Source organism: Lissotriton helveticus, chromosome 5_1 (assembly GCF_964261635.1).
Source record: "Lissotriton helveticus chromosome 5_1, aLisHel1.1, whole genome shotgun sequence".
In the NCBI taxonomy this organism is placed as follows: domain Eukaryota; kingdom Metazoa; phylum Chordata; class Amphibia; order Caudata; family Salamandridae; genus Lissotriton; species Lissotriton helveticus.
Window position 1 is genome coordinate 2,112,920,812 of NC_136065.1, and position 24,312 is coordinate 2,112,945,123.

At 46.8% G+C, this 24,312-nt stretch overlaps 1 protein-coding gene across 1 annotated transcript in view; it reads left to right on the plus strand.

Moving 5' to 3' along the window:
- Window positions 1-24,312, plus strand: part of DDX31 (DEAD-box helicase 31) — a 227,763-nt gene that overhangs the window by 24,784 nt on the left and 178,667 nt on the right. The window contains exons 10-12 of the mRNA XM_078646174.1: window positions 3,451-3,570; window positions 20,338-20,444; window positions 21,336-21,559. Of these exons, the coding sequence (XP_078502300.1) occupies window positions 3,451-3,570; window positions 20,338-20,444; window positions 21,336-21,559 (451 nt within the window). The remainder of the gene's footprint in view (window positions 1-3,450; window positions 3,571-20,337; window positions 20,445-21,335; window positions 21,560-24,312) is intronic.

A 24,312-nucleotide genomic window follows, 5' to 3' on the forward strand; every position in this document is an offset into this window, starting at 1 on the left:
CATGGAGAATAGACGATTAGATGATATAATCCCAACCCTCCACCTCCCAGTTGTATGCCACTAGGTGATAAATTGAAAGCTGTTCCCATCCTCTGTGCATTTCTCTACCCCAACAGCGATAAGCCCAAACAGTCTGCCTCCCTACTCCCCTCATTTCTCCGGTGTTGCAGCTCAATGAGGAAATACCTAGAGACTCTGACCCCAGTAGTCTTCTAGCTCAACAACGATAAATCAGTAGACTCTGCGTCCTACACCCATTCCACCTTTTCTACTGTTCATTTAGGATAGTTGGAGAAGCTGATCCCCCAACAGTCTTGCGCACAAATAGCGATGGCTCGGAGTCCTCCTTCCCAACAGTAATGAATCCAGAACGTCAGCCTCTCGCCCTCCTCTCCCTTGTAAAAATCCTGCCTTTCACTTGTGGATAGATTTGCAGCCTATGTACACCAACACTAATCCTCGTCAATGGTGACAAATGAGTAGGAGTTACATAAAAACTTCACAATATTTTGTGGATTTGTGCCAATGCCCGGCAATGGGCATGTCGCGCTGTGAGTTGGTGCCAGTAGCTTATTTCGGGCTGAAAAATCTGCGATTTCGCTGCAACTCGAGTAGATTTTATATGAGTGAGTGGCAGCCTTCTGACGACAAACTGTTGCGACCTCCCACATTAGAAAGATCTCTACCTCTGATATGACCAGAAATCGCGTTAGGGGGTACCAAATCTGGCTCGCCAACTTACCGTTCTGGAGCCGTGCACAAGAAAAAATTGCACCTTGCGGCAATTTGCAGAATTTGCCTGGAACTCAGCGTTACAAGAGTAACACGGATTCGCCAAAGTATGAAGTCGTGAAAATTCACCCAATTCTGTTGGCGTAACAGATTATGTGGCCCACCTCTACAATGAGTAGACACGGGCCTTGCCCCCTCTTACTGTCCACCAGTTGTAGCGTTTAATCAGAAAGTTTGCACCCCCCAACCCAGAACAATCTTGTTACCACAACGGAGCCTTTGCTCCCACCTCCCTGTTTAGTCTTGCATCTCAACGAGGATAGTTCAGAAATTCCTGCTCCCCTCGTTCTTCAGCCCAACCCCTGATTTGGGGTAACTTTGAGCTCTCACACTTTCAGACGTGCTCTCCATTGGTATGAATCAAAAAGCAATTATTCCTCCAAAATCAGCATGAATATGCATCCTCCACCCCATACTTCCACACGAGTGGCAATACAGAATGAGACTGCCCGCTCCTATCCATCATATCTTCTGCTCAATTGGGATAGGTCAGGAGCCTCTGCCAAATATTCCAACCAGCAATGCTCGACTGACTTAAATCAACATCCTTTGTGCCCCCATGACACAATAACAAACGTTTTGCATCTCAGCTGAGCAAATTCAGAAGCTGCTACCCCAAACGCCTTTCCACTTCAGTCCTACAACACAATAAATGCAGTCCTGAAGTTTTTGTTAACGAACCCTCTACAAATGGAAGAAATTGGGCGCATGAACCCCAACTACGGATAACTTGCTTTGAAACATCCTCATTTGCTTTTAAAGTAAAGGGTTTTATCGCAGCATGGCTAGTGTTGACAGTCTGACTTGATTTATTTAATTTTAAGTTTCCTCTGATACCCTGGACCACATTGATGTCTGTTTTTAAATTGCTACCAAACATCAATACAATATTGTTGTTCTCAATTTACGCACCTTAGTAATTTTCGGCGCATCTAACTGGGAGACTTCTCTGGAGAAGGAACATTTCTTTAGGAAAATTCTAGGCCCTCATTTTTTGTATATCTCCTTCTTCACTTTTTCCCGTATCTCACATGATTACTCTTGCATTTATATACTATACTTATATAGTTTGTACTCACTCCGCTTAAATTATTTTCAACCTTCTTTGCATAACTAATTTTGGTGTGCATGATTTGTATGTGAAAGAAAGGGTAGTGGTTACAGTGGGTTTGGCAGTAGTGGTGGGAGCAGTGGTGAGGGTGAGCGTCTCAACAGCAGTAGGGTTGGTGGTGGGTGCAGCAGCATTAATGGTAGCAGGGCTGAGAACAGCGGTGGTAGTATTGGTGGGAGCTGTGTCGTTGACACTGGGGACAGCGTTTGCCATCATAATGGTGTTGGTGACAACATGTTTGCTAAAGCAGCGTTCTGCTGGTGGAAACAAAGGTTGGCCATTCTCTGCAAAGCTTATGGGGTGAATTTACAAACCGGAGTCCCAAAAGAAGCTAAAAACTAGAGTAAACAATAATCTATGTAAGCAGATGGGGTTCCTCAGTGTGTCTCATCCGAATCCATAAAAACGGTCATGTGCGCCCTCATCAGTAGCAGACTTGCTATGGCAATGCCCTCTATGCTGGGATCAACAAGAAACAACTATGCAAACTCCAAACCGTCCAGAACGCCTCAGCCAGACTGATCCTAAACCTCCGCTGTCACAGCTACATCACCAAATACCTCTGCGACCTCCATTGGCTCCCCATCGAAAGAAGAATAACCTTCAAGCTCCTTACTCACGCATACAAGGCCCTCCACAACATCAGACCTGCATACCTAAACAATCACCTCTCCTTCCACGCACCCAAGAGGCATCTCTGATCAGCTGACCTCTCTAGCCACCATCCTGTGCATCTGCAAGACCAGAACGGGAGGAAAGTCCTTCTCCTACATCACAGCCTAGGCCTGAAACAACCTCCACCTCAACCTACAGCAAGTTACTACACTGCGTCAGTTCAGGAAGGACCTCGAGAACTGGCTCTTCGAATGACCGTAGCACTCAGTGGAGCCGTGCCTCCTCCCTCCCCCGACCCCACCCCAGTGCCTTGAGACCCTCGCAGGTGAGTAGCTGCGCTTACCCAACCCTGATTGATTGAGTGTGTGCTTAACAAGCAGCCTCTTGTTATACGGATGCAGGCATTAGAACTTCACTTCTCTGGGCCCATAGTGGTCAGCCTGATCACTAAACCATGCTCCGCTGTTACTACTTTTACTTCTTACTGCATCCCCCACACATCATCATCCCAGCGCTTTCTGCTTGTCTTACACAAGCTCTTCTCCCTCTCCCTATATCTCTCCCTCCCTGCCGCCCTTACCCTGCCTTTCTTTCACCCCTGTCTCCTCTCCCCGAACAGCTTCTCCCTGGCACGTTTGTCAGTCTTCTTCTCCTCCCTGTTCCCTCCTCCTGATTTTTTTTTTTTCTCATTTCACTCCCTCTTACTACTTTCCCATTCCCCACACTTTCTCCCCACTCTTTCCCCTCCCTCTCTTGTACTAAACCTGGTTTTACTGAATGATTTGTCACCATTTTCATAAAAAAAATGTTTAATAATTATTGTCAGTCTTAAGTTTAACTCTTGTGTGGATGCTTTTAGGTAACGTTCATATGTATAATGATAAATGTTACCCGTTAACGACCATTTGTTGTTTATATATGTTTCAATACAGAATTCGTAAAGGAATAAACATTCTCATTTCAACTCCGGGTCGGCTGGTGGATCACATCAAGACGACAAAGAATATTCACTTTGGACGTGTTCAGTGGCTGATCTTGGATGAAGCTGACAGGTAACACACTGCACTTTTTATAGTTGGAGCGACTGTGATAAGGGCATACCGTACCCATTGATATATTGCTGACTGCAACATAAATGTTGTTTGCACTCTGTTTTCGCTCATCCTCCTGTCTCTTTCTCTCCCTTTCTACCTCCTAGATGTCCCCTTTTTGTCCCTAGATGCCCACTCCTCCCAAGGCCACTTTTGTCTTCCTCGTGACCTCTTTGCACTACTCCACCTCAGACCCCCTCCCACCCCACCATCTCCATCCTCTGCAAGTCTTATCACAAGGGCAGCCTTCCTCCAGCTGGTTCAAGTTCATTTTGTGGAAAGTAGGTCCCTTCATCTTGTGGACTACTAAAATACCTTTATTGTGTTTAGCAACACACATAGCTCCAGAAATATACCCGTGTTCCATACTAAACACTTCATGCAACTCTAAGTCGATGTTCTGGGTGTACAGGAACTCACTGCTTGGGTGATGTGTGTGGCACAGTCCGAGTCCCTTGTTTACTGGCCTCTTATACCTCCCAATTACACTCCATGGGTCGCAGGCTTTATTCAAAAGTATTGTATGAAATTAACTGAATTTGCAAAATTTGATTTCAAACTTAATTCAGTTTATCCCAGTTGCTGCTGTCAAAATGTTTTACCTCCTCCACCAAATCCCTCTCAACTTGCACTTAAGTGCAAAGGTGTGTTAGGGCCTTGAGTATTGGCAAAGCCAGTAGGCCTTCTCTTGTTGATCTATTTGCTTTGCCAGTGCTTTGTGCTGATACTATGGGAAAAAATCCGAATGCTCCTTGCCGATACTGTGTAGCATCAGCAAAATGTTGGCCCAAAAAAAAAGAGAGAAAGGCGCAATATGGTGGCTAATGCTGACCATGTCAATCTGTGTGTGTGGCTACAGAATGACGCAGCGGCAATTTTCTTTTGTTTTTATTTTTCCAATCCTAGATGATGGTAGCCACTTAGTTTGGGAAATAATAAAAAAACGAAATAGTATTTTAGCAAAATCGCCTTTAGTAGAACGAAGGAACATGACAGCAAATGGCAGTTGTCGGGCCTTCCAATAATAAAAGTAAATACAAAAATTGAAATGACCATGAGGGGTGGAGGAGTTAGTTGAAGAACTGATTGGGGGTGGGGTTGATTGACTAACGGAGGACCTCAAAAGTGCTTTATGCACTTTAAGTTGGCAGCAAGTGACAGCTCCTGGGTCCTCCCAGAAAATTTGAACTTTAAAACATTTGACCTCAAGTCAGGGGGAAGCAAGGGTGAAGCATATTGGGGAGGGTGGGGGTTCAGCATTCCAGACAGCAAGGAAACACATGCGCTCTTATGGAGAGCTTGATGAAAAGGGAAAAAAGTAGTTCTCGAAATGTGAGCAGTCGAACCATACAAGTGAACCAATCCAAAGAATGATAAAGAAGGTATGCTCCAAAGAAGAGCAAACACAAGAAGAGACAGGCAAGCCCACAAATAAGAAGCAAGGAGACATGTGACAAAGCCAACCAGTGGTAAGCAATGGGCGAGCACTAAGCCTATATGGTGCACAAGAGGTCTTTCATAAACGGACACCTAAAGCTGCCTGGTAGGCAAGACCTAAAACGTGGGGTGGACAGCTGTAACTAACTGCTGTGGGCATCTGTTTCTGCAGCAGGACTACTCTGTGGGTGCTGCAGGTGATGCTCAAATGCCAAGTTCACCCTGCACAGTGACTTGGTCCTGTAGTAGAGACTCTGTTGTGAGGTTTCTTAATCAGAGTGCCCTGCCTGGGGTGCCTAACAGCTCACTAGATTCATTCAAGGATACAGATACCTAAAGTGACATCCTGTACTCAGGTTAACAAATGTCTCCATGTCACTGGGACATTTTTTCCAGTTGACATATTTTGTGAGTGAGTTTGGAGACTTAGGCATGATTTAGACTTTGGCAAACAGAATACTGTCGCAAAAGCGATGGACTACTGTCACCGCCAAAGCAAAGTCCCGCCTGCTTCATTTAGAGTTGGGCGTTCTATCTTGAAGCGAGGGAATTTGACTTGCCACTAGCAGTGCCTGCTTGCACTTTCTCCTCACCTGGCTGAGCCCCGGTCTCCCTCCCGCTGCCGCTGTAGTCATCCTAGCGGCCGCCGAGCGGAGGGAGACTACACCTCCCAGCCTGCCCAGCGACCCGGAAACACTCCAGCGGGGTCACCGCGCCCGGAGGCGCTTGAAATTCGCTGCTCCCTCGGTGGAGCGGGTGTTCTATCTTGAAGCGAGGGAATTTGACTTGCCACTAGCCGTGTCTGCTTGCACTTTCTCCTCACCTGGCTGAGCCCCGGTCTCCCTCCCGCCGCCGCTGTAGTCATCCTAGCGGCCGCCGAGCGGAGGGAGACTACACCTCCCAGCCTGCCCAGCGACCCGGAAACACTCCAGCGGGGTCACCGCGCCCGGAGGCGCTTGAAATTCGCTGCTCCCTCCGCGTAGCGGGACGCGAGCGGGACGCCCGGACGAAGCCCGGACAAAGGGCGGGCCGTCCGAGGTCGGACTAGGTTGGGTTGGGCCTGGGACCCTGCCCGATTTTATATTCATTTGGTTGCTGTATACTGCCCATTTTGGATGACATTGCCCAGGGCATCCATTACAACTGTTGTGCCTTACGAGAAACTATAGTGCCTAGAGTTATTTGTCCATTTGAACTATGCCTGCGAAAAAGCAAACTACTGTTAATAATACCATTGACAATTATCTTGTTCAAGTTGTGGCTAGAATAAATAGTGACAGGAGATCCTCATTGGGATTAGACTCATCCAACCAATCTCCCTTCGTTGATATAGAGCCAGAGGATCCTTTTGCACAACAATATAGCAGTCCATCTGGTGAAATTCATGACTCTCTCCACGATACAATCTTTATCCAGCCTAGTGGCATTGTTGCTAGCACCGAAGATATTAGTGACAGCGAAGCTGTGACTGTGATATCCACTAACAAAGGGTCCCCAATCCCCCTTGCAGCCCCTGTCCTAGTCCCGAGGATTACAGGGGATAATACAAAGGTTATGTCAAAACGGGAGGGTTTAAGGTCAGCTAAAAATAAAGTTGTAACCCAACCAAGGGAATTAATAGTGGATGATGAGGATGATCTGACTAGTGAGGCCCATGTTACTCTCTCAAATGCTCAATTCAATAAATTACTGATTATGATGGATACAAAAATTAAAGGTATAGTTAAACCTCTGGTCAGTAAAATAGACAAGCTAACCTCTGAGGTTGGTCGGTTGGAAGGTTTACTAGTAAAAACTCTGGTGGAGGTAGGAAAACTCCCGGAAGTCGTTCTGTCTAGGATAGACTCAATTGTGAGCAAATCAGCCTCGGTAGAAAAAAGTGGATTTATCCCTATCCCTGCGCCAAATCCATCAATGGCTGCACAGATTAACTCCTCAGGTGGTGCTTCAGATGTTATACTCCCCGCTCCCATCATTGGTGATTCTAACGCTGAGAAAGGGACTTTTGAGCTTGTAGTTGAAGCCTCCCCATTGGTTCTTGTCCTTGCCATTGTTCCCTCATTGGCACAAGGAGAACACGAATCAACAGCATCCCTAATAAATAAATCATTATCATGGCTGACCAATAATATGGTAATTTCTCCCTGGGGAAAGCAGCAACTCTCGGAAGAGCTTGTAAATGCGAGAAGGGTTCAGTGGATCGGGGATAGGGTCAAAAAGTTCAAGGGGGAGTGTGCTGTTCTTCACTTCTCAGATCCTGGGGTTTTGCCAAACATCTTGCCCAACATCTTACCCCCACAGCGAAGAGCAACTTCAATTGTTCCACTGACTTTGGATTTTTTCTACCCTAAGAAGGGAAGTGGACCGAACTCAAGTATTCTAAGAACCAAATGGAATGTTGTGACTAAAAGGGGGAGGATGGATGCTGGCTCTACTGGGTGGGGATTGGGTTTGGAAAACAGATTCTCTGCTCTCTCTAACCTGGATGCCTGCGACTGACAATCATTTAACCATAATTCTATGTTGCAAATTTCCTGTGATGTATGTACCACTGGGGAGACCGGTTACTCAGTTGAAGCTCGAACTAAGGGGCCCCTCTCTGAGGTTACAGCTGGACTAACTAAAGAAAATGTAAACTGCAACGACATTGTTGATACGGTGTTGAATGGGTTTGTTTCTAGTCCAAATTCTGTCATGGTAACCAATACGGGGAATCTACTGTCTTGGAATGTTGCGGGGCTATGTTCCAAGTTGGATTGTGCAGACTGGTTTGAATTTATAAGCAAGTACGATATTTGTATTTTCCAAGAGACTTGGGCCTGTGACCCTGTTTTTGCTTTGGGGTACTTAAATTTTCATGTTCCAGCCACCAAGGGCCCAAAAGGGCGACCGATGGGGGGCCTTACTATATGGGTCAGGCAGTCTTTAAAGGTTGTAGTACAAAGTGTGGAGCTTGACCAAAAAGATATCCAACTCATTAGACTCACGAGTGATTTACCTATCTCCATTGATATTTATAACATATATGTTAGAGGAGGAAATATAGGAAAATCTGAGGTTCTCCTGAGCCTCTATAATCTCTTAGAGATACATTCGGCAAGGAAAAATATAATAATTGCAGGCGATTTAAATCGCACGTTTGAACCTCTGATCACTGGTGAGGTCTTACTGGGGGAAGAGGAAGACAAGCAATGGGATATTCCCACATTAGACACTACTCCAGTAACTCGTTGGACTGCGGACATATTGGGTATAAATGCAATGTGCCTTGAACATGGGCTAAGAGCTTTGAATGGCCGTACTAAGTCAGATCGAGTTCCAGCCATGACTTTCAATAATGGGAGAAACAAAAGCCGTATTGATTATGTCATCTGTAGCATTTCTATATGGTCATCTGTTAGCGATATGGTAGTAACAGAAAGGCCAGAGAGCGACCATGACCCTTTATGCGTTTCTCTTAAATGGTGGCTGTCTGAAGTTATTCTATCTATTCCCCGAGACGAACTTTTACCACCGTTGATTGTACCAACTAATGATATGCGCAGGTTGAGGTGGTCAGGTGTTAGGACAGACCAGCTGGTCCTAGAAAAAATAGGAGCCGCGACCGACAAGGCTATTGAGGCCTTGGAGTGCGTGGCTGGGACCTCTCTGAGCCATGACGACATAACTAAAGCACACGTGACTCTCTTTAATGAAATAAAATGTTATTTTTTAAAACCCGTAAATAGAATGAGGGTATGTGCTTATAGAGCTGCTAAGTGGTATAATCATGATTGTAAGGTGGCCCGAATTAATCTGGGAGTTGTGATCAAGAGCAACAACTTGGGGGAGCCTCGTTCCGCTAGGAAGCATTATAAAAACTGTATTGCTAAGGCGAAAAGAGACTGGGACGAAGCCCACTGGAATAAGCTGAAATGTGCAAGTGATCGTAAACACTCTAGATTGTTTTGGCACATTGTTAAATGGGGTCATGAAAGGTCTGAAGAAGCAAGTAATAACAATGTCCCACATGATGCATGGGTCAAAATCTTCAGCGAACAGTACTCTACCGGGGATCAGCCTGTAAATAGTACTTGCCCTACCTATTTGTTTGCAGAAGACAACCTCTTCGCTCAGAGTGAAGTACTGCATGCCCTAAAAACTGTACATAGTGGCCGAGCTCCTGGCATTGATGGGGTTCCAGCGGATGTCTTTTTAAACGACACCGGAAGGTGGAGCAAATACATTTACTTACTAATAAATCACATTGCCAAGGGTGCAGAAATCCCGGTATCATGGTGGGGTGCTGTAATTATCCCTGTATATAAAAAGGGAGACCGTGCCCAACCTTGTAATTACCGCCCATTCAGCTTAATTGATACTGTTCAAAAAATTGTGGGGCGAGTGAGTATTAACAACTTGCTTGACTGGGCGGAGGACCACAATATTTTATCTCCCTTTCAGGCTGGTTTCCGTAGGGCAACCAGCACTGTGGACCAGGTCTTCCGCTTTCAACTGATTCAGTGGAGGACCGTGGTACTGGGTGGTGGCAGTCTCTATGCAGCATTTGTTGATCTGCGGGCTGCATTCGACCTGGTACCACGGGCAAAATTGTGGGAAGTGCTTGCGGCTCCCAGGGACCTTGCTGACCCTGATCATGAGATTGCATGAAGGTACTTATGCCAAAATTCAATGGGGTAGTTATGGAAATGATACTGTCGAATTTCCTGTTGAGCGCGGGGTTCGACAAGGATGCTCAATGGCACCAACATTGTTTACCCTTTTTATTAATGGCATTGTTCCCCGCATGCAATCGCAGGTTGTGGATGCTCCCTCTCTCGCAGGTGTAAAAGTTCCTATTTTAATGTTTGCCGATGACACCTTAATTTTATCTAAATCCCCAAGTGGTTTGCAAAAAGCACTGGCAATATTTGATAAGTTTTGTGGTGATCACGGTCTGGAGGTGAACGCTTCTAAAACAAAACTCATGGTTTTTAATCCTCATAGGAATTTTAAATCCAAAATAACCATGAGTGGACGCAACCTTGAAGTTGTAAAATCCTTTACATATCTGGGGATCCATATCTCCAATGACAATAGATGGAACCAACATCTTAATATTGCAGTATTAAGACATAAGCAATTAGCTGGTACCATCATTAAGGAGCATAGGAAATCGCTGACCAAACCGATTAAACCACCCTTGATCATATATGAGGCAAAAGCAATTGGGTCAGCATTGTATGGGGCTGAGTTGTGGGGGCAAGAAAACTTGCAGGAGCTTCAAACATCTGAGAACAACTTCCTAAGGAAACTTACAGGCACCCCACAGAGCAGCCCGCTTTTGCCTCTGAGATATGACCTTGGCAGGAGAGAAATCTCGGAAATGGGCAAACTACGACCGATTTTATATTGGCGTAGGCTTTGGACTACACCTGAGCTCTCCCACTACGCAGAAGGGTTTGTAGACGTTATCAAAGCGGATCGATTTAACAAAATTAGATGGTTCAAATCATTAAAACTAGCATTATGTGAACTAGGACTAAATGCATTATGGTCTGATCCAGCTGGGTCATCATTTCCCTCTAAGTCAATCCTAAAAAATATATTTTGGGAACGGGTTGCAAATAGGAGTTTGCTTAGCATTAACAACGGGTCCATGACTACCACCTTCCTTGAGGTTAAACTGTTCCCTATATATGAATTGTATTGGGATTACATATTGAAACCCATGGATAGGAAACTGTTTTTCCAACTAAGGGCTGGTTCTCTCCCCCTCCGCAATTTAACATCTAAGTGGAGAGAAGGAGGACCAGCTACTTGCCCAGTTTGTGGGGAAGGTAATGAAACACTTGGTCATTTTTTGTTCTCCTGCCCTGTATATTCTGCTCCAAGACGTGTTTGGTTGGCACCTATGTGTAGGAACTTGGGTACCAAAAGTAGTATGGTAGCTTTGCGTATCGTTAAATCCACCTCCTTGACCTGGATTATAATTGCGACTGCTAAGTACCTGGGGTGGGCGTGGGTAATTAGGCAGAGATTGCTAGTAGGGTGACTACTCTCTGCCTAGTTGATCGGAGACTGCTAGATTATCTATTCTCTGTATCGGCTCACGTTATGTGTCTTTTCGGATTGATATTTTATTGGTTTTTATCATTGATATTGTATCTGTTTTTAACTTGATTCTTAACAGTACGAACTTCACACCTGTGATTATCGAATTCTTGCTGAAATATAATTGTTTTTATTGTGATATGTGCTTATGTCAAAATGACCTCTGTTATTTAATTGTTTTTTATTACGTGTTTGTATGTCTGCTTTTATGAGTAATACTCGAATAAAGCACTTTTGAATTGAATTGAATTGAGTTGGGCGGAACTTCAGTATGTAGGTGGACGAGACTACTCAGTCTCTGCTGCCTACGTACACCTCCAGTGGCCTGACTGAGTAAGGCCGTCTATGGTTTGGGTCCGCTAATACAAAACATGGCAGAATTTGAAAGCAAAAACCTTTGAATGATCCACTCCCATGGTGAGGGCGGTCATTTCTTTTTTTTATTTCCGGAAACAAAGTCACACCTTTTTTAAAAATAATAAAAACAATATTGAATGTTTGATGTAAAGCTCTGTCATGTTGACTGAGCTGCTCGTCAAACTTTCAATGCATATACAGGAACTGATGTGACGGCATCCCACTTGGGCCTATAGAATTCTGAGGAGTCTAAAAGGATTTCCAAGTTACTGCGATTTGGGGACCTCCTATTTGTGTGAAGTCCCCTGAGGGCTCCTGGGTCACCCTTGCTGCCCCTATCAGTTTTCTGCCAAGGGTAGAAGATGAGGACGCATTTTATAATCCGCCAAGTGCTGACATTGCTACAGACTTACTTGTGTGGTGTGCTGCTGAAGTAACATGTTTAATGACTCCTGAGTAGTATCCTTTCTTCCTTCCCAGGCCTCCACCTATCCATTTCCTAGGTTGCACATACTTTCTTTCGAGTCTCCTTGAATTTCCTTAAGTACTGGTTAAGTAGTTAAGTAGTGGAGAAGTGTGGCTCAATGGTTAGAGCGGCAGACCCTGATGGAGAGGTCTAGCCCGGGACCAGGGTTCAATTCCCCGCCTTGGCGGGTCTTGGGCTCAAAGTTCCACGGACCTGATCATTCTCGCCTCGGTGCCTATTCCAATCATGGAGTCCCACTCTGCAACTCTGGGCTATAGCTTGCTTAATCTCCACAACGGCCCCCACAACGCTAAGGATGCCTGGCCTCCACCTTGGGGGTGCCCACCTCACAGGGAAAGCCAGGATGGGTTCCACAGCGGTATTCGTACAAGCGCCTTGAGACCCTTGCGGGTGAGTAGTGCGCTATACAAGTATCAATTTACATTTTACATTTTTACTGGTTGGTTGTCCTGCCAAAGGTCCTCATTGAAACTCTTTTTCCATTGGTGGGTTGAGCAGTAGGCATCACTCCCTTGGTACCAAGCCGGGTTTAATAGACTGCCAGCCAAGCAGTCTCTTCATAGCTAGGTGAACCAGCAGAACAAAGGCCTATTGGGCACATCCTGGAACGGGTATCACATGTCCTTCTAGGATCAGAGTGACAGCCTGGAATAGGGGAGGTTTAAAAAAATTAAATTCACGGTAGACCAGTGGTTCCTTACAGCAGGGGTCTTTTCTCTGCATTCATTCTCTGCCTACCTCCCTCCCTCCACCTTGATGCACCCAACCTGCCCACTGATCCCCTCCCTCCCCCCTATTCCCTCCACCTGGCCACTCTTCATGCCCCTTATTTCATAATGTATATTTGAACACACACATTTTCTACCAGTGTATACATTTCCCCATCTGTGTACATTGTCACCCCCACTTGTATTTCTCTATGCACCCTCCCTTTATTAGGTCGAGCTGGTGTAGCAATGCGAAGCATTGCGTCCAGCGTAGTATCTATTGTTGGCCACTTCCTGGGAATCTGAGACGGGGGATGTGCACGCGCAAGCCCTCGGCGATTTCACCTCGTGGGCGCGCCCTCCCAGCCCGGCATCGTGCACATCTACTATCCCACATTCTCAGCAAGTGAATAACACATACACACACACAGCCACACTCACGCATGCACACACACACACACACATGCAACAGCCACACTCATGCATGCACACACACACACACACACACACACACACACACACACACACACACACAGGCACACACACACACACACACACACACACGTGTGTGCAGGCACACACACACGCTCCTCACCGCTGCTGTTGGGGACAATCCTTCATTGAGCGCCGGGTCCTCGGCTCCCGATGGATGGATGGATGGGCGGGCGGGGGCGATGCGGCCAGGGGCTCCAGACCAGGGACAGGCTGACAACTTCCAGCCTGCTAACTTTCTGCTGCGGGAACGGCGGCTGCGGTGCAGGGGCTGGGCAGGACGGGGGCTGTGCAGGATTCGTAGCCCCTGCCCTTCGGCCGCCTCCAGGGCTCCGCCCTGCTAGCGCGCCATTGGCCGCTGCTCCGGTGTTGGTGATGTCACCAATCCCAATTTTGCAATGCAGATGACCGCACGTTGTAGACAACATTTCACAATATACTCTCTCTGCTCATGACATCACTGAACATCATTCCTTGGTCACAGCATCGCCAAACGTGGTCTCACAGTCGACATCACAACCAACACACGACCTCACTGCAGATGACGTGGTTTCGTTATACTTAGGCCCTTGAAAATTAATACCATAATAACAGAGACAACTTCTGCTATGTTCAGAACATACTTCATTGTAAGATTCCTGGTACCTCGCCTTACAACAAAGGGAATCTTATATTACATGCTTTTTTATGGAGGGACATAGGCCAAAACACACTTACTCCGGGCACACGGTTTATAGGGGTGGCCTTGAGTGTTCATTCCGTAGGAAGGTCCGTCAGATGCTGTGGGGGCAGAGGTCACGTCTGCTCATCAAGGTTGAGACGGAATACATAGCGTGGTTGTAACCTACTTAATCTCCTTGTACAAACAGAGCCCAAAACGTCAGCTAGTTGATGGTGTTGTTCGTGTGGGCTGTAGGGGCACGTGGAAGTACATTCGCACTATCTAGACTACACATGTACCCCATCTATGTAACAGTAAGGTTTGCATGCGTTGGTAGAGGGGAGCGAGTTGTGTGCATGAGACTAGAAAAACAAGAATCATGTAAAACTGAGATTCTCAAATGAAGAACCCACTGAGATCTCGTGTGAGCCAGCCGAGTGTACAAGTTACTTCCGGTCAGTTTCGTTGTATTAGGCACCTCCCGGAAGTCTCCCTCTGACCTTTCCTGTTATACGTTCTCCTCTTTAATATTTAATAATCCACGTCACAAGGTGCTGCGGTCTTAGGGGCCTGCCTGGTTGGTCCAGGTTGGAATAACCCTTAGTGATGCGACTCTGCGGTGTCATACTTGCTCGACGAGGCTCGGCGAGCACCCACGGACAACACCGAAGGGCTCACATGCTAACAAACACAATAAAAAAACGCAGCCATACTGGAATAAACACACTAATATCTAATCGCCTTACAGATCAAGGATGACTTGATGGTCCGGGTGTAAGAGGTGTTGGTTAACTTCTCATAATAACCTCCTGAACTCCTTTTCCCCTGTTGGCTCGATCTCAACGCCACAGCACCACTCAACGCCACAGCATCACTCAGCGCCACAGAATCACTCAACACCCCTCAACGCCACAGCACCCCTCAACGCCACAGCACCCCTCAACGCCACAGCACCCCTCAACGCCACAGCACCACTGAAGGCCACAGCATCACTCAGCACCACTGAACGCTACATCATCACTCAGCACCACTGAACGCCACAGCATCACTCTGTGCAACCATTCAACAACAACTGGTTCTAATATGTTCTCTCAATGTTTCAAGCTTGATTACAAATGTCACAAAAAGATGTTAATATTTCACTTCTGTTCTTGGATTTTCATCACAATAAAATACACTGAACATAATCTTCCCAAAAGTTATTTACAAAAGTTTAAGCTAATGCCATTATAAATTACAATAACTTTTATTTAAGTATTAATTATTAAAAAAAATAAAAGCCATTGTTATTTGTAATATTAATACATCTAAGTCATGTAAATACAACACATATTGCATTACAAATGCTATAGGTGTCATGTTTGCGAAAGTTAAAACTATTGGCATTGTAAATGACAAAGCTATTAATATCGCTCGTTTCAAAACCAACACATAAATAAAATATTTGTCATTTACAATACCAATAGCTCAAACTTTCCTAATGCGAGGCCTATTGCATTGCAAATGCTTGTTTAATATGTTTATAAGGCCTCTTCCAAATCTAACTCGGTGTTTTAGTTGGCCGACTTTATCCTACGCGGACGATACTCAGCTGATTATAAGATTTGACAGGAGAGCTCTTTCATTGCTGATCTCGCTGGCGGATTGTTCGGTCGCCATCCAAGAATGGGCTGCGTATTGATGGGGGAGCACCCCAGGCCACCGAGGCAAGGCTCAGGGCTTCTCTGTGGGAGATCCTCTGGTACCAGCCACCAAAGTACAATGTCAGGAAGTTGTCCTGGAGGCCTCTTTTAAAGTTCTGATTAATGCAGTTTCCAGCTCTTGCTTCCATCAGCATCACTTCCTTTCAAAGATCCTTCCCTCCATAGTCCTCTAATACATTTTCTCAAGGCTGCACTATTGCAAAAGTTTATACCTCTGGCTCCTCGCATTTTTTCTGCCGCTCTGCTGGTGGGGTAGAACCTTGCAGTGGGTACTAGGCAGGATTTTTGCAAATATGATATGGCATGCTGTGGTCAGCACTTGCATTCATTCGAGCAAAGGTTTCCCTTGAAGTGTCTGTCTTGTACATAAATCATGGTACACCCACAAGAGCTCTGGGCTTACTGTGCCACCTGTGTCAGTACATTTCAGCCACACCATTGTGATCTGAGAACCTTCTCACTCCTCCTATAAACCGGAACGTTGTTGGAAGTAGTTTAAAAAAATGTAGTACAAGCTGCCTCTGCAGCTTAGACAAGCTAAGAATTGTTCCTCAGAAAATAATTTAAGACTTCTTGTTTCTCATGGCTCATGCTCTCCAGCAGACTGCCTGCAACATTAGTTTTGATTTCTTGTGTCTTAGTGTACGAATAACAATACCAAAATTATCAAGCCTTTTAACTTGCATGGGATATAGAGAAACATGGTGATAGGCATGGTGGGAAACCCTCTGAGATGTTCAAGTGTGTCTTATTTAAGAGCATTTCGTTGCAAAAAGAAAATGTCTTATTGTGTTGTCAGTTTTTGCCAATATCACTTGTGTCGTAAACCATCAGTGGATGGAAGGACCCTCAATGGGGCAGGCACCCTCTGTGTTCTGCCTTTTTAACATCTCTGACCATAAGCCCACTCTGCTGCTGGCTGCTGAATTTAATGCGTTTTTAAAACGACCCCGTTTTTGCCTACTAATTTGTTATTAGTTGTTCGTTTTTTCCTTGTTTTTAAATTAGGGACACTCGCATACCCGCATTGCTGCCACCTTACTCCCATTTAAAATTGGACAAATCACCGCGTTTTAGCGGGCCTCTGCCCACTGCCTCGTTTTGGTGGCCATATTGGGAGGGGGGACAGTACAGGCGGCGTGGGTAGCGCTCTAGTTTCCTCGCGCTCGGCGAGCATAAAGCCAGGCAACTTTCAGGTGAGCTCCCTTTAACATCTCTGACCATAAGCCCACTCTGCTGCTGGCTGCTGAATTTAATGCGTTTTTAAAACGACCCCGTTTTTGCCTACTAATTTGTTATTAGTTGTTCGTTTTTTCCTTGTTTTTAAATTAGGGCCACTCGCATAGCCCGCATTGCTGCCACCTTACTCCCATTTAAAATTGGACAAATCACCGCGTTTTAGCGGGCCTCTGCCCACTGCCTCGTTTTGGTGGCCATATTGGGAGGGGGGACAGTACAGGCGGCGTGGGTAGCGCTCTAGTTTCCTCGCGCTCGGCGAACATAAAGCCAGCCATGCTGACGCGCAGCGTCATCACGCAGCGTCATCGCCGGACTGTCGCCGGACTGTCGCCGGACTGTCGCCGGAGTTTCGCCAGAGTCAAGCCCGTCTGTGCCCGTCCGGGCCCAGACGGGCTTAGGGCATGTCACTCCGCCCTACTCCATAAGACCTCTGGCCCCTTCATATAGGTATTCACGTGACACTCTACTTTCGCTTCGCGCGCCTAAACATCCAAGCTGCTGCGACTATTGGGCTGAGGGTACAGTTTTTAATTATTGTCTTAGGTGTCGCCCGGATAATGTTTGTAGGAACAAGGACTTACTCACTATGGCTCTTCTTAATTGCAGATCATTGCCTTGCCACGCTTTGGAAATTCATTCCCTCCTGGTGGATCATTGTTTAGATGTTTTATTCTTGACTGAAACGTGGTTAACCACATGCTCTGGTCCCGATATTGTCAACGCTCTCCCTCCGGGATATCTTATTTACCATCTTGATAGGCCGGATGGGAGAGGGGGCGGAGTGGCTTTGGTATACAGAGATATATTTGTTTGCAAAGCTGTAGACTGTGGAATTACTAATTCGGAAGTGTGTCAATTTTCTTTCTGCATATCCCCTACTGTTTCCATCGCCGGTCTCCTTGTGTACCGGCCTCCCGCAGCATTGGGGAATTTCGTAGACTCTTTTATGGAAGCCGTTATTCCACTGGCTGCCGCCTCGTCCAATTTTGTTGTCCTTGGGGATTTTAATTTTCATTTCGATGATCCAAATGATGTAACAGCTAGAGATGTGCTTAGCTCACTGGGTGCCCTAGATCTACACCTTGTTACCGTGGGAGCTACTCATAACAGAGGGCATCAGCTTGATGCGGTTTTCGCTAATTCGGCGAACCTGCAAGCTCTCCAGATGTTGGCTCTCCCCTGGACGGATCACCATCTTATTCCGTTCAGTTGGTTGCTGGGGAGCCGGAGAGACTCCGCACCCAGACAGTATATTGTGGAACGACTCTGGTCAAAGTTACCGGTGGACAGCTGGGCAGAAGAGCTCACTAGAACCTGTCCTCACATTGTAGATGACCCCAATATTGCTGATCAGCATCTGGGTGAATGGCTCACTAACTCGCTGGACTTATTAATTCCTAAAAAAAGGAGACTTGTCAGGGAGAGAAGAATCACCACGGCTCCTTGGTACACATCTGAACTTAGGAGTTTCAGAACCTCCTGTAAAAGGCTTGAACGGGCCTGGAGGAGAGAGCCGACGGAAGGTAGCCGGGCCAACTATAAAAGAGAGATGAGGATATACAAAAATGCTCTGAAGGTTGCAAAAAAGAACTTTTTTAGCGAAAAGATCGAGGGGGCAAGTAATTCTTCTGGAGAATCGTTTAAGGTTTTTAAGGAACTTCTGAAAGCCCCGGTTCCTCCAGTTGTGCATGACAATCCCAAAGAAAAATGTGAGGAATTGGCGAGCTTCTTTCATTCTAAAATAGAGAAATATTATCCTCTTTGCCTGATATTCCTCAAATCTTGGAGCCGACTGCTTGTCAAATTTCATGCCCTATTGAGCTAGCCCACTTTGGCCCCTTCTCAGAAGAGGAGGTGACGAAAGTTTTGCTTGAGATGCAGAGTGGATCTCCAAGTGACCCAGTTCCCATAAAATATCTCAAGCTTGTGGCAAATGCTTTGTCTGCCCCTCTGACTGACCTTTTAAATTTGTCACTTGCCCATGGGACCGTGCCCCAGCGATGGAAACAGGCAGTGGTAAAAGCCTTATTGAAGAAGCCAGGATTGGATCCATCCAACTTGACTAACTTCAGGCCCATTTCACTTCTGCCTGGGTTTTCTAAAGTTGCAGAGAAATTGGTCAACCGCCAGCTCTCTTACCATCTAGAGTCCAACCACCTGTTGGGAGACTCCCAGACTGGTTTCCGTCCCGGCCAGGGAACAGACACAGCCCTGTTGGCAGTAGTGGAGGAAGCTAGGAGCACTCTAGATTCAGGAGGGTCAGTGGCAGTGATCCTCCTGGACTTGAGTGCTGCCTTTGACACCGTGAGTCATCAGGTGCTCCTCCAGCGTCTGTCAGAGGTAGGTGTCTCAGGGACGACCCTGAAATGGCTGGGATCGTTTCTTGCCAGCCGTTTCTACCAAGTCTGGGAAGGAGCAGAGCAGTCTGCCCTATTTCCCCTTCAAAGTGGAGTCCCGCAGGGCTCATCGTTGAGCCCTACCTTATTTAATATATATATGACTCCACTTGAAAGGTTAGTCGCCCCCTCGGGGGTGAAGATCATCAGCTATGCTGATGATACTCAGCTGGTGGTGGGCCTTACTCAGCTGGCGGAACAACCTGAGGTATTACACGACTGCCTGGCTAATGTCTATCGCTGGATGTCCAATTCTGCTTTAAAGCTTAATGGAGGAAAGACCGAGCTGATGCTCCTGGGTAATACCAGTCCCTCCATTATTGCTAGCTGTTGGCCCCGGTCTCTTGGTGAGCCACCATCTCCCAAGAAGGAGATCAAATCCTTGGGAGTATGGTTGGAGCAAGATCTGTCCTTCAGGACTCACGCCAAGAAGACGGCGGGGGTCTGCTTCGGTCTTCTGAGGTCAGCTCGAAAGGTGTTACCACTACTTCCTGATCCAGCAAGGAAGCTTTTGGTACGTGGTTTAATCCTCTCGAGGCTTGACTACGGGAATGCGTTGTTTCTTGGCGCTCCCGAAGCGACCTTTAAAACTCTCCAGCAGGTGCAAAATGCAGTGGCTAGACTTCTTAAGGATGTTCCTAGAAGACAGTCCGCTGCTCCGGCCCTTAAGATGCTTCATTGGCTCCCGGTGAAGGAGCGGGTGAAGTTTAAGGCGCTATGCACGGCCCACAAAATTTTGCATGGCAAAGGTCCCCCTATTCTTTTTAATATGGCCCGTCCTTATAAGCCTCCACGTCCTTTACGCTCAGACCAACAACATCTACTGCAGTCAGCAAGAGTAAGGAGAGTTCGAACTGGGGGCAGACGTTTTTCTGTACAGGTGGCGACTTTATGGAACTCCCTGCCCCTTGAGATTCGTTCTGAGCCTAAGATCTTACCATTTAGGAAACTTCTTAAGACCTTCTTGTTTCCTCAATAATGATTACTTGAGTCTCTCCATGGTCCGTCTGCGCCGGGATGCCCCAGGGTAAGCTGAGCGCATTATAAGTTTCATATTATTATTATTATTATTATTACTATCATACTGGTTGCCAGCTGTTGGAGACATGTCTGCTGTGATGGCTCGGTGTTTAACAATATCATGTGCTATTTACAGAATTCTTGACTTGGGTTTTGAAAAAGACATCACCGCCATACTGAACGCGTTGAACGCAGAGTGCGAAGTCCGGCAGAACGTGCTGCTCTCAGCCACACTGTCGCAAGGTGGGTCAACTACATTGATTTGTCACAGAGCTGGGTCCTTGGGCAATATTGGCACTTTCAGCAGTCTTTGGTTTTACGAGCTATTTTTTGTTTAATTGAATGTGTACCTTTTTCTTCTGATTCAAAGAAGCCTCCCCTCCCCTGATAGAATCATACAGATACAGGAAATCCAGCCCAGCCACTCAAGTCACCAATAGATACTTGAAGGCCATGATCTCTCACAGACACTCCCAATTATCAAGTTACCAATGGTTTCACTAGAATTTAAGCTAAATTATTAAAAAGACAATTCCTTTTTGTTCCTAAGCGCTGCTAACTCGCACCCATTGGTCTGTTCTGTCAGACACATTTTTCTTCCACCCACTGCAGCACACAGCATGAGTCATTAGGCCAGCCCACTTCAGCCATTGGCTAGCTTCACTGTGAGTGAGGGCATTCCCCTTTCACAAGGAGCACATCCACACTCAAAGTAGTTCTCTTCACTGCCTGGGACTGCTATGGCAATGTGGGCTTTTTGAGACCAAAACAGATTTACTTTTTTTGCCATTTTATGTTTAGGTTGAAAAGGGTTGGCAGCTTGCCTGAACAATTGAGTATTGCAAAAACCATTGCAAAACTAGCATTGACAAAGCCAAAAGGCTTCAGCCATTTCATTCTTGTGTTACAGCCTTAATTACAGAGGGATGGGGGCAGTGGGTATCTGGAGGTATCATTCTAAAGAAATAAAAGGAGAACCGTGTTGTGCAAAGTAAGTATTTTCAGAGATGTTTCCCTTCAAGCACTCCAAACCAAAAACAGCTGAACGTAATATTTAATATATTAATATATTATAAAATAATATATAAATAATAACTTACCATATATTTTCATCTTTTTGTCTCCTTGCTGTAGCTGTTGTCCGTTTGGCAGACATCAGTCTGAAGGATCCAGTTAATGTGTCTGTCACAGAGGAAGTCCCAGTGGTGTCCCCTAGACAGCAAGGAGACCAAAGGCCCACTGACACCCCCGGACCGGATAGCTATGCCATCCCAGAGAACCTGCAGCAGCATGTGGTGGTGGTGCCCAGTAAGCTGCGGCTTGTCCTGCTGGCTACTTTTGTGCATGGCAAGACACTGGTGAGTTTCTTTGATTGTCCTTTTCCAATCAGCTCTTTTATTATAACATTCAGAAAAATGAACTGTGGTGTTTCCATATACTAAACTTATGTTTTTATTTAGGAAGGCCAAAGGTGGGCAACTTTATTATTTTGAGAAATAAAAGTTTTTTTTGTTGTAAGTTTTATATAGCGCTAACTAGACCCGGAGGTATCAGAGCGCTTGTGAGAAAGTGAGTTCCTGTTGCAGTACCCCCCCCCACACACTTTTTGGCTGATACCTAATGCACTTTTCCTAGGTGTGGCCTGGGTCCCTGCCAATCAGGTACCCAGGGCCTGTGTTTCTTCCATAAAAACTATACTAAAGCCTAAACCCAATTGGCATCTCTGGCCACATATCAGCCCCTAGTAAATGGTACCCTAGGTACCCATGGCATTGTGACCAGAGAAGACCCCTAAGGGCTGCAGCACTTATTGTGCCACCCTTAGGGGCCCTGTACCTTGACACCCACACACTGCCTTTGTAGGCTGAGTGTCTAGGTGCAGAACTAAACAAAGAGTCGACATGGCACACATCCCTGTGTGCCATGCCCACAACCCCACTGCCCTGGCATACATCAGCCACCCCTCTAGCTGGGTGCCCTATTGCAGTCGTGTGGGCACGGGTGCATGAGCCCTGTACCCCTACAGTACCCAGGGCAATTCCTGGGCATTGTAAGTACAGTAATGCCATTAAGAGTATATGGTGCTGGGAGGTTGTCATTACGAACTACACAGCACCATAATGGCTACACTGAACACTGACAAGTTTGATATCAAACTTCTCAGCACATTAAACCCACACTGATGCCAGTGTGGGATTTAATGTAAAATTCACTACAGAGGGCATCTTAGAGATGCCCCCTGAAACCTAACCTACAATCCACGTCTGGGCTGAGTGGCTGCAGAGGCTACCACCCAGCAGACATGTTGCTGGACCCCTGGGTGGAGAGCCCCCCCCCCGCTCTCCAGGGCATGCAACAATGCACATCCTGGGCAAGGTGCTATGTCTCCTCCCCCAGGATGGACATGGGGAAGCTTCAAAGGCATTCCGCCTCTGAGAGCTTCTCCAGACCATTTGCTGTACCCAGCAACTGGCCCCCACCCGTTCTACCCCCACTCTGGCGTGAAGACTGTCTGGAAAAACTACATCAGGAAGGAAGGGGGTTGTGCCAACCTTTGCCAACTCCACCCCTCAGGTGGAGGAGGCGAGGTGAAGCACGACCCCGTGCTCCGGCCAACTTGTAGATGGGGAGCCCTACCCAATCCCAGCTAGGCTCCTGCCCCCCTCCCACAGGACCAATGGTCCCTGCCCTTGCCCTACCTGTAACGCCCCTACATTTAGTATTTAGGGGCTCCCTGAACCTTCCTTCCTCAGATCCAGATACCGAAACAAGAAAGAAGAACAAGAAACAAGAAGACCTACCGTGCAGCTGCTAAGAAGAGGAAGACACCACTGATTTGGCCCCAGCCCTACCCGCCTGTCGACCCTCGAACCTGCTCCTGCTAAACCCCGGCATCTCCAGTGGTCAGCAACCTCAAAAACCCCAGAGGACCTGACTGCCTTGTGACTCTGATTACCTGGGTCTCCCACGAGCAGTGGTACTGCTCAAAGCAAGCAACAAGCCCTGGCATCAGCCCGGAACCGCAAACCCTGCACACTCTGCACCCGCCAAGCCTGGCCTGTGCTGGAGTGAACCAAGACCCTGAGGACATCCCCCCGGCGATTCTGACTCGGAATCCAGTGCCCAAGGACCCTCCTCAACGACCCCGACGACGCCTACAGCCTCTGGACAAAGGACCCCTCCGACCGCGACCAGCAGGGGGTAAGATTTCCCGACCTCAAAAGACACCCCTGCACCCGGCGCCCCTCGGACCCCTGTGCCCAACTCCTGGGTGCCTACCTATCCTCTAAGATCCCAACTTACCCCTCGAAGTGTTGGTCGCTCCTGAAGATCCACCGTCCCCGGGCCTGCAGCCTTTGTTCCCTTTTCAAGATCCTCATTGGATAACATTGAGCGCCCGACGGCTCAAAAGCACCCTGCTCCCAGCTGCCCGAGTGCAACCTGTACCCTAATCTACTTCCCCATGTGCCCTGAGCAAGTGACCAGGAGCTCAGCTCCCACAGCCGCGTGGCCTGCTAGCCAGCAGCCACCAACCGAAGGCCCCCTGCCTCTCATTGGATAACATTGGGCCTAACTACCTCTGCACCCGGCCGCCCCTGTGCCGCTGAGGGTGTACTAACTGTACCTACCTGACCCTGGGAACCCCTGAGTCTAAGCCCAGAACCTTAACTTCACCCGTCGAGTACTCACCTGAAAACCGATGACTCACTTTCCTGCCGTAGGATAACATTGACTAGTTTGACTCGAAAAATCTTCTAAGTGTAAAGTTTTGAAACTTTAAAATATTCATCTAAAATCAGCCGAATAACGAATTTCGAATTACTCACCTGTGATCAGGAGAGAAGCCAGTACTGTACCTTATAGCCCAGTACTGAACCACAAAAGTAATCACAACCGTGTCTGCTAGTAATCTAAATTTCTGCCATAGGAAACCATTGACTGTTTTTCTATGAGATTTCTTCTAAGTGTGAAGTTTTGAAAACTGAAAATAGTCATATAAAATCATCCGAATTCCGAAATACTCACCTGTGATCAGGGGAGAAGCCAGTACTGTACCTTTCAGCCCAATACTGAACCGTAAAAGTAATCCGTACCGGGTTTACTAGTATTC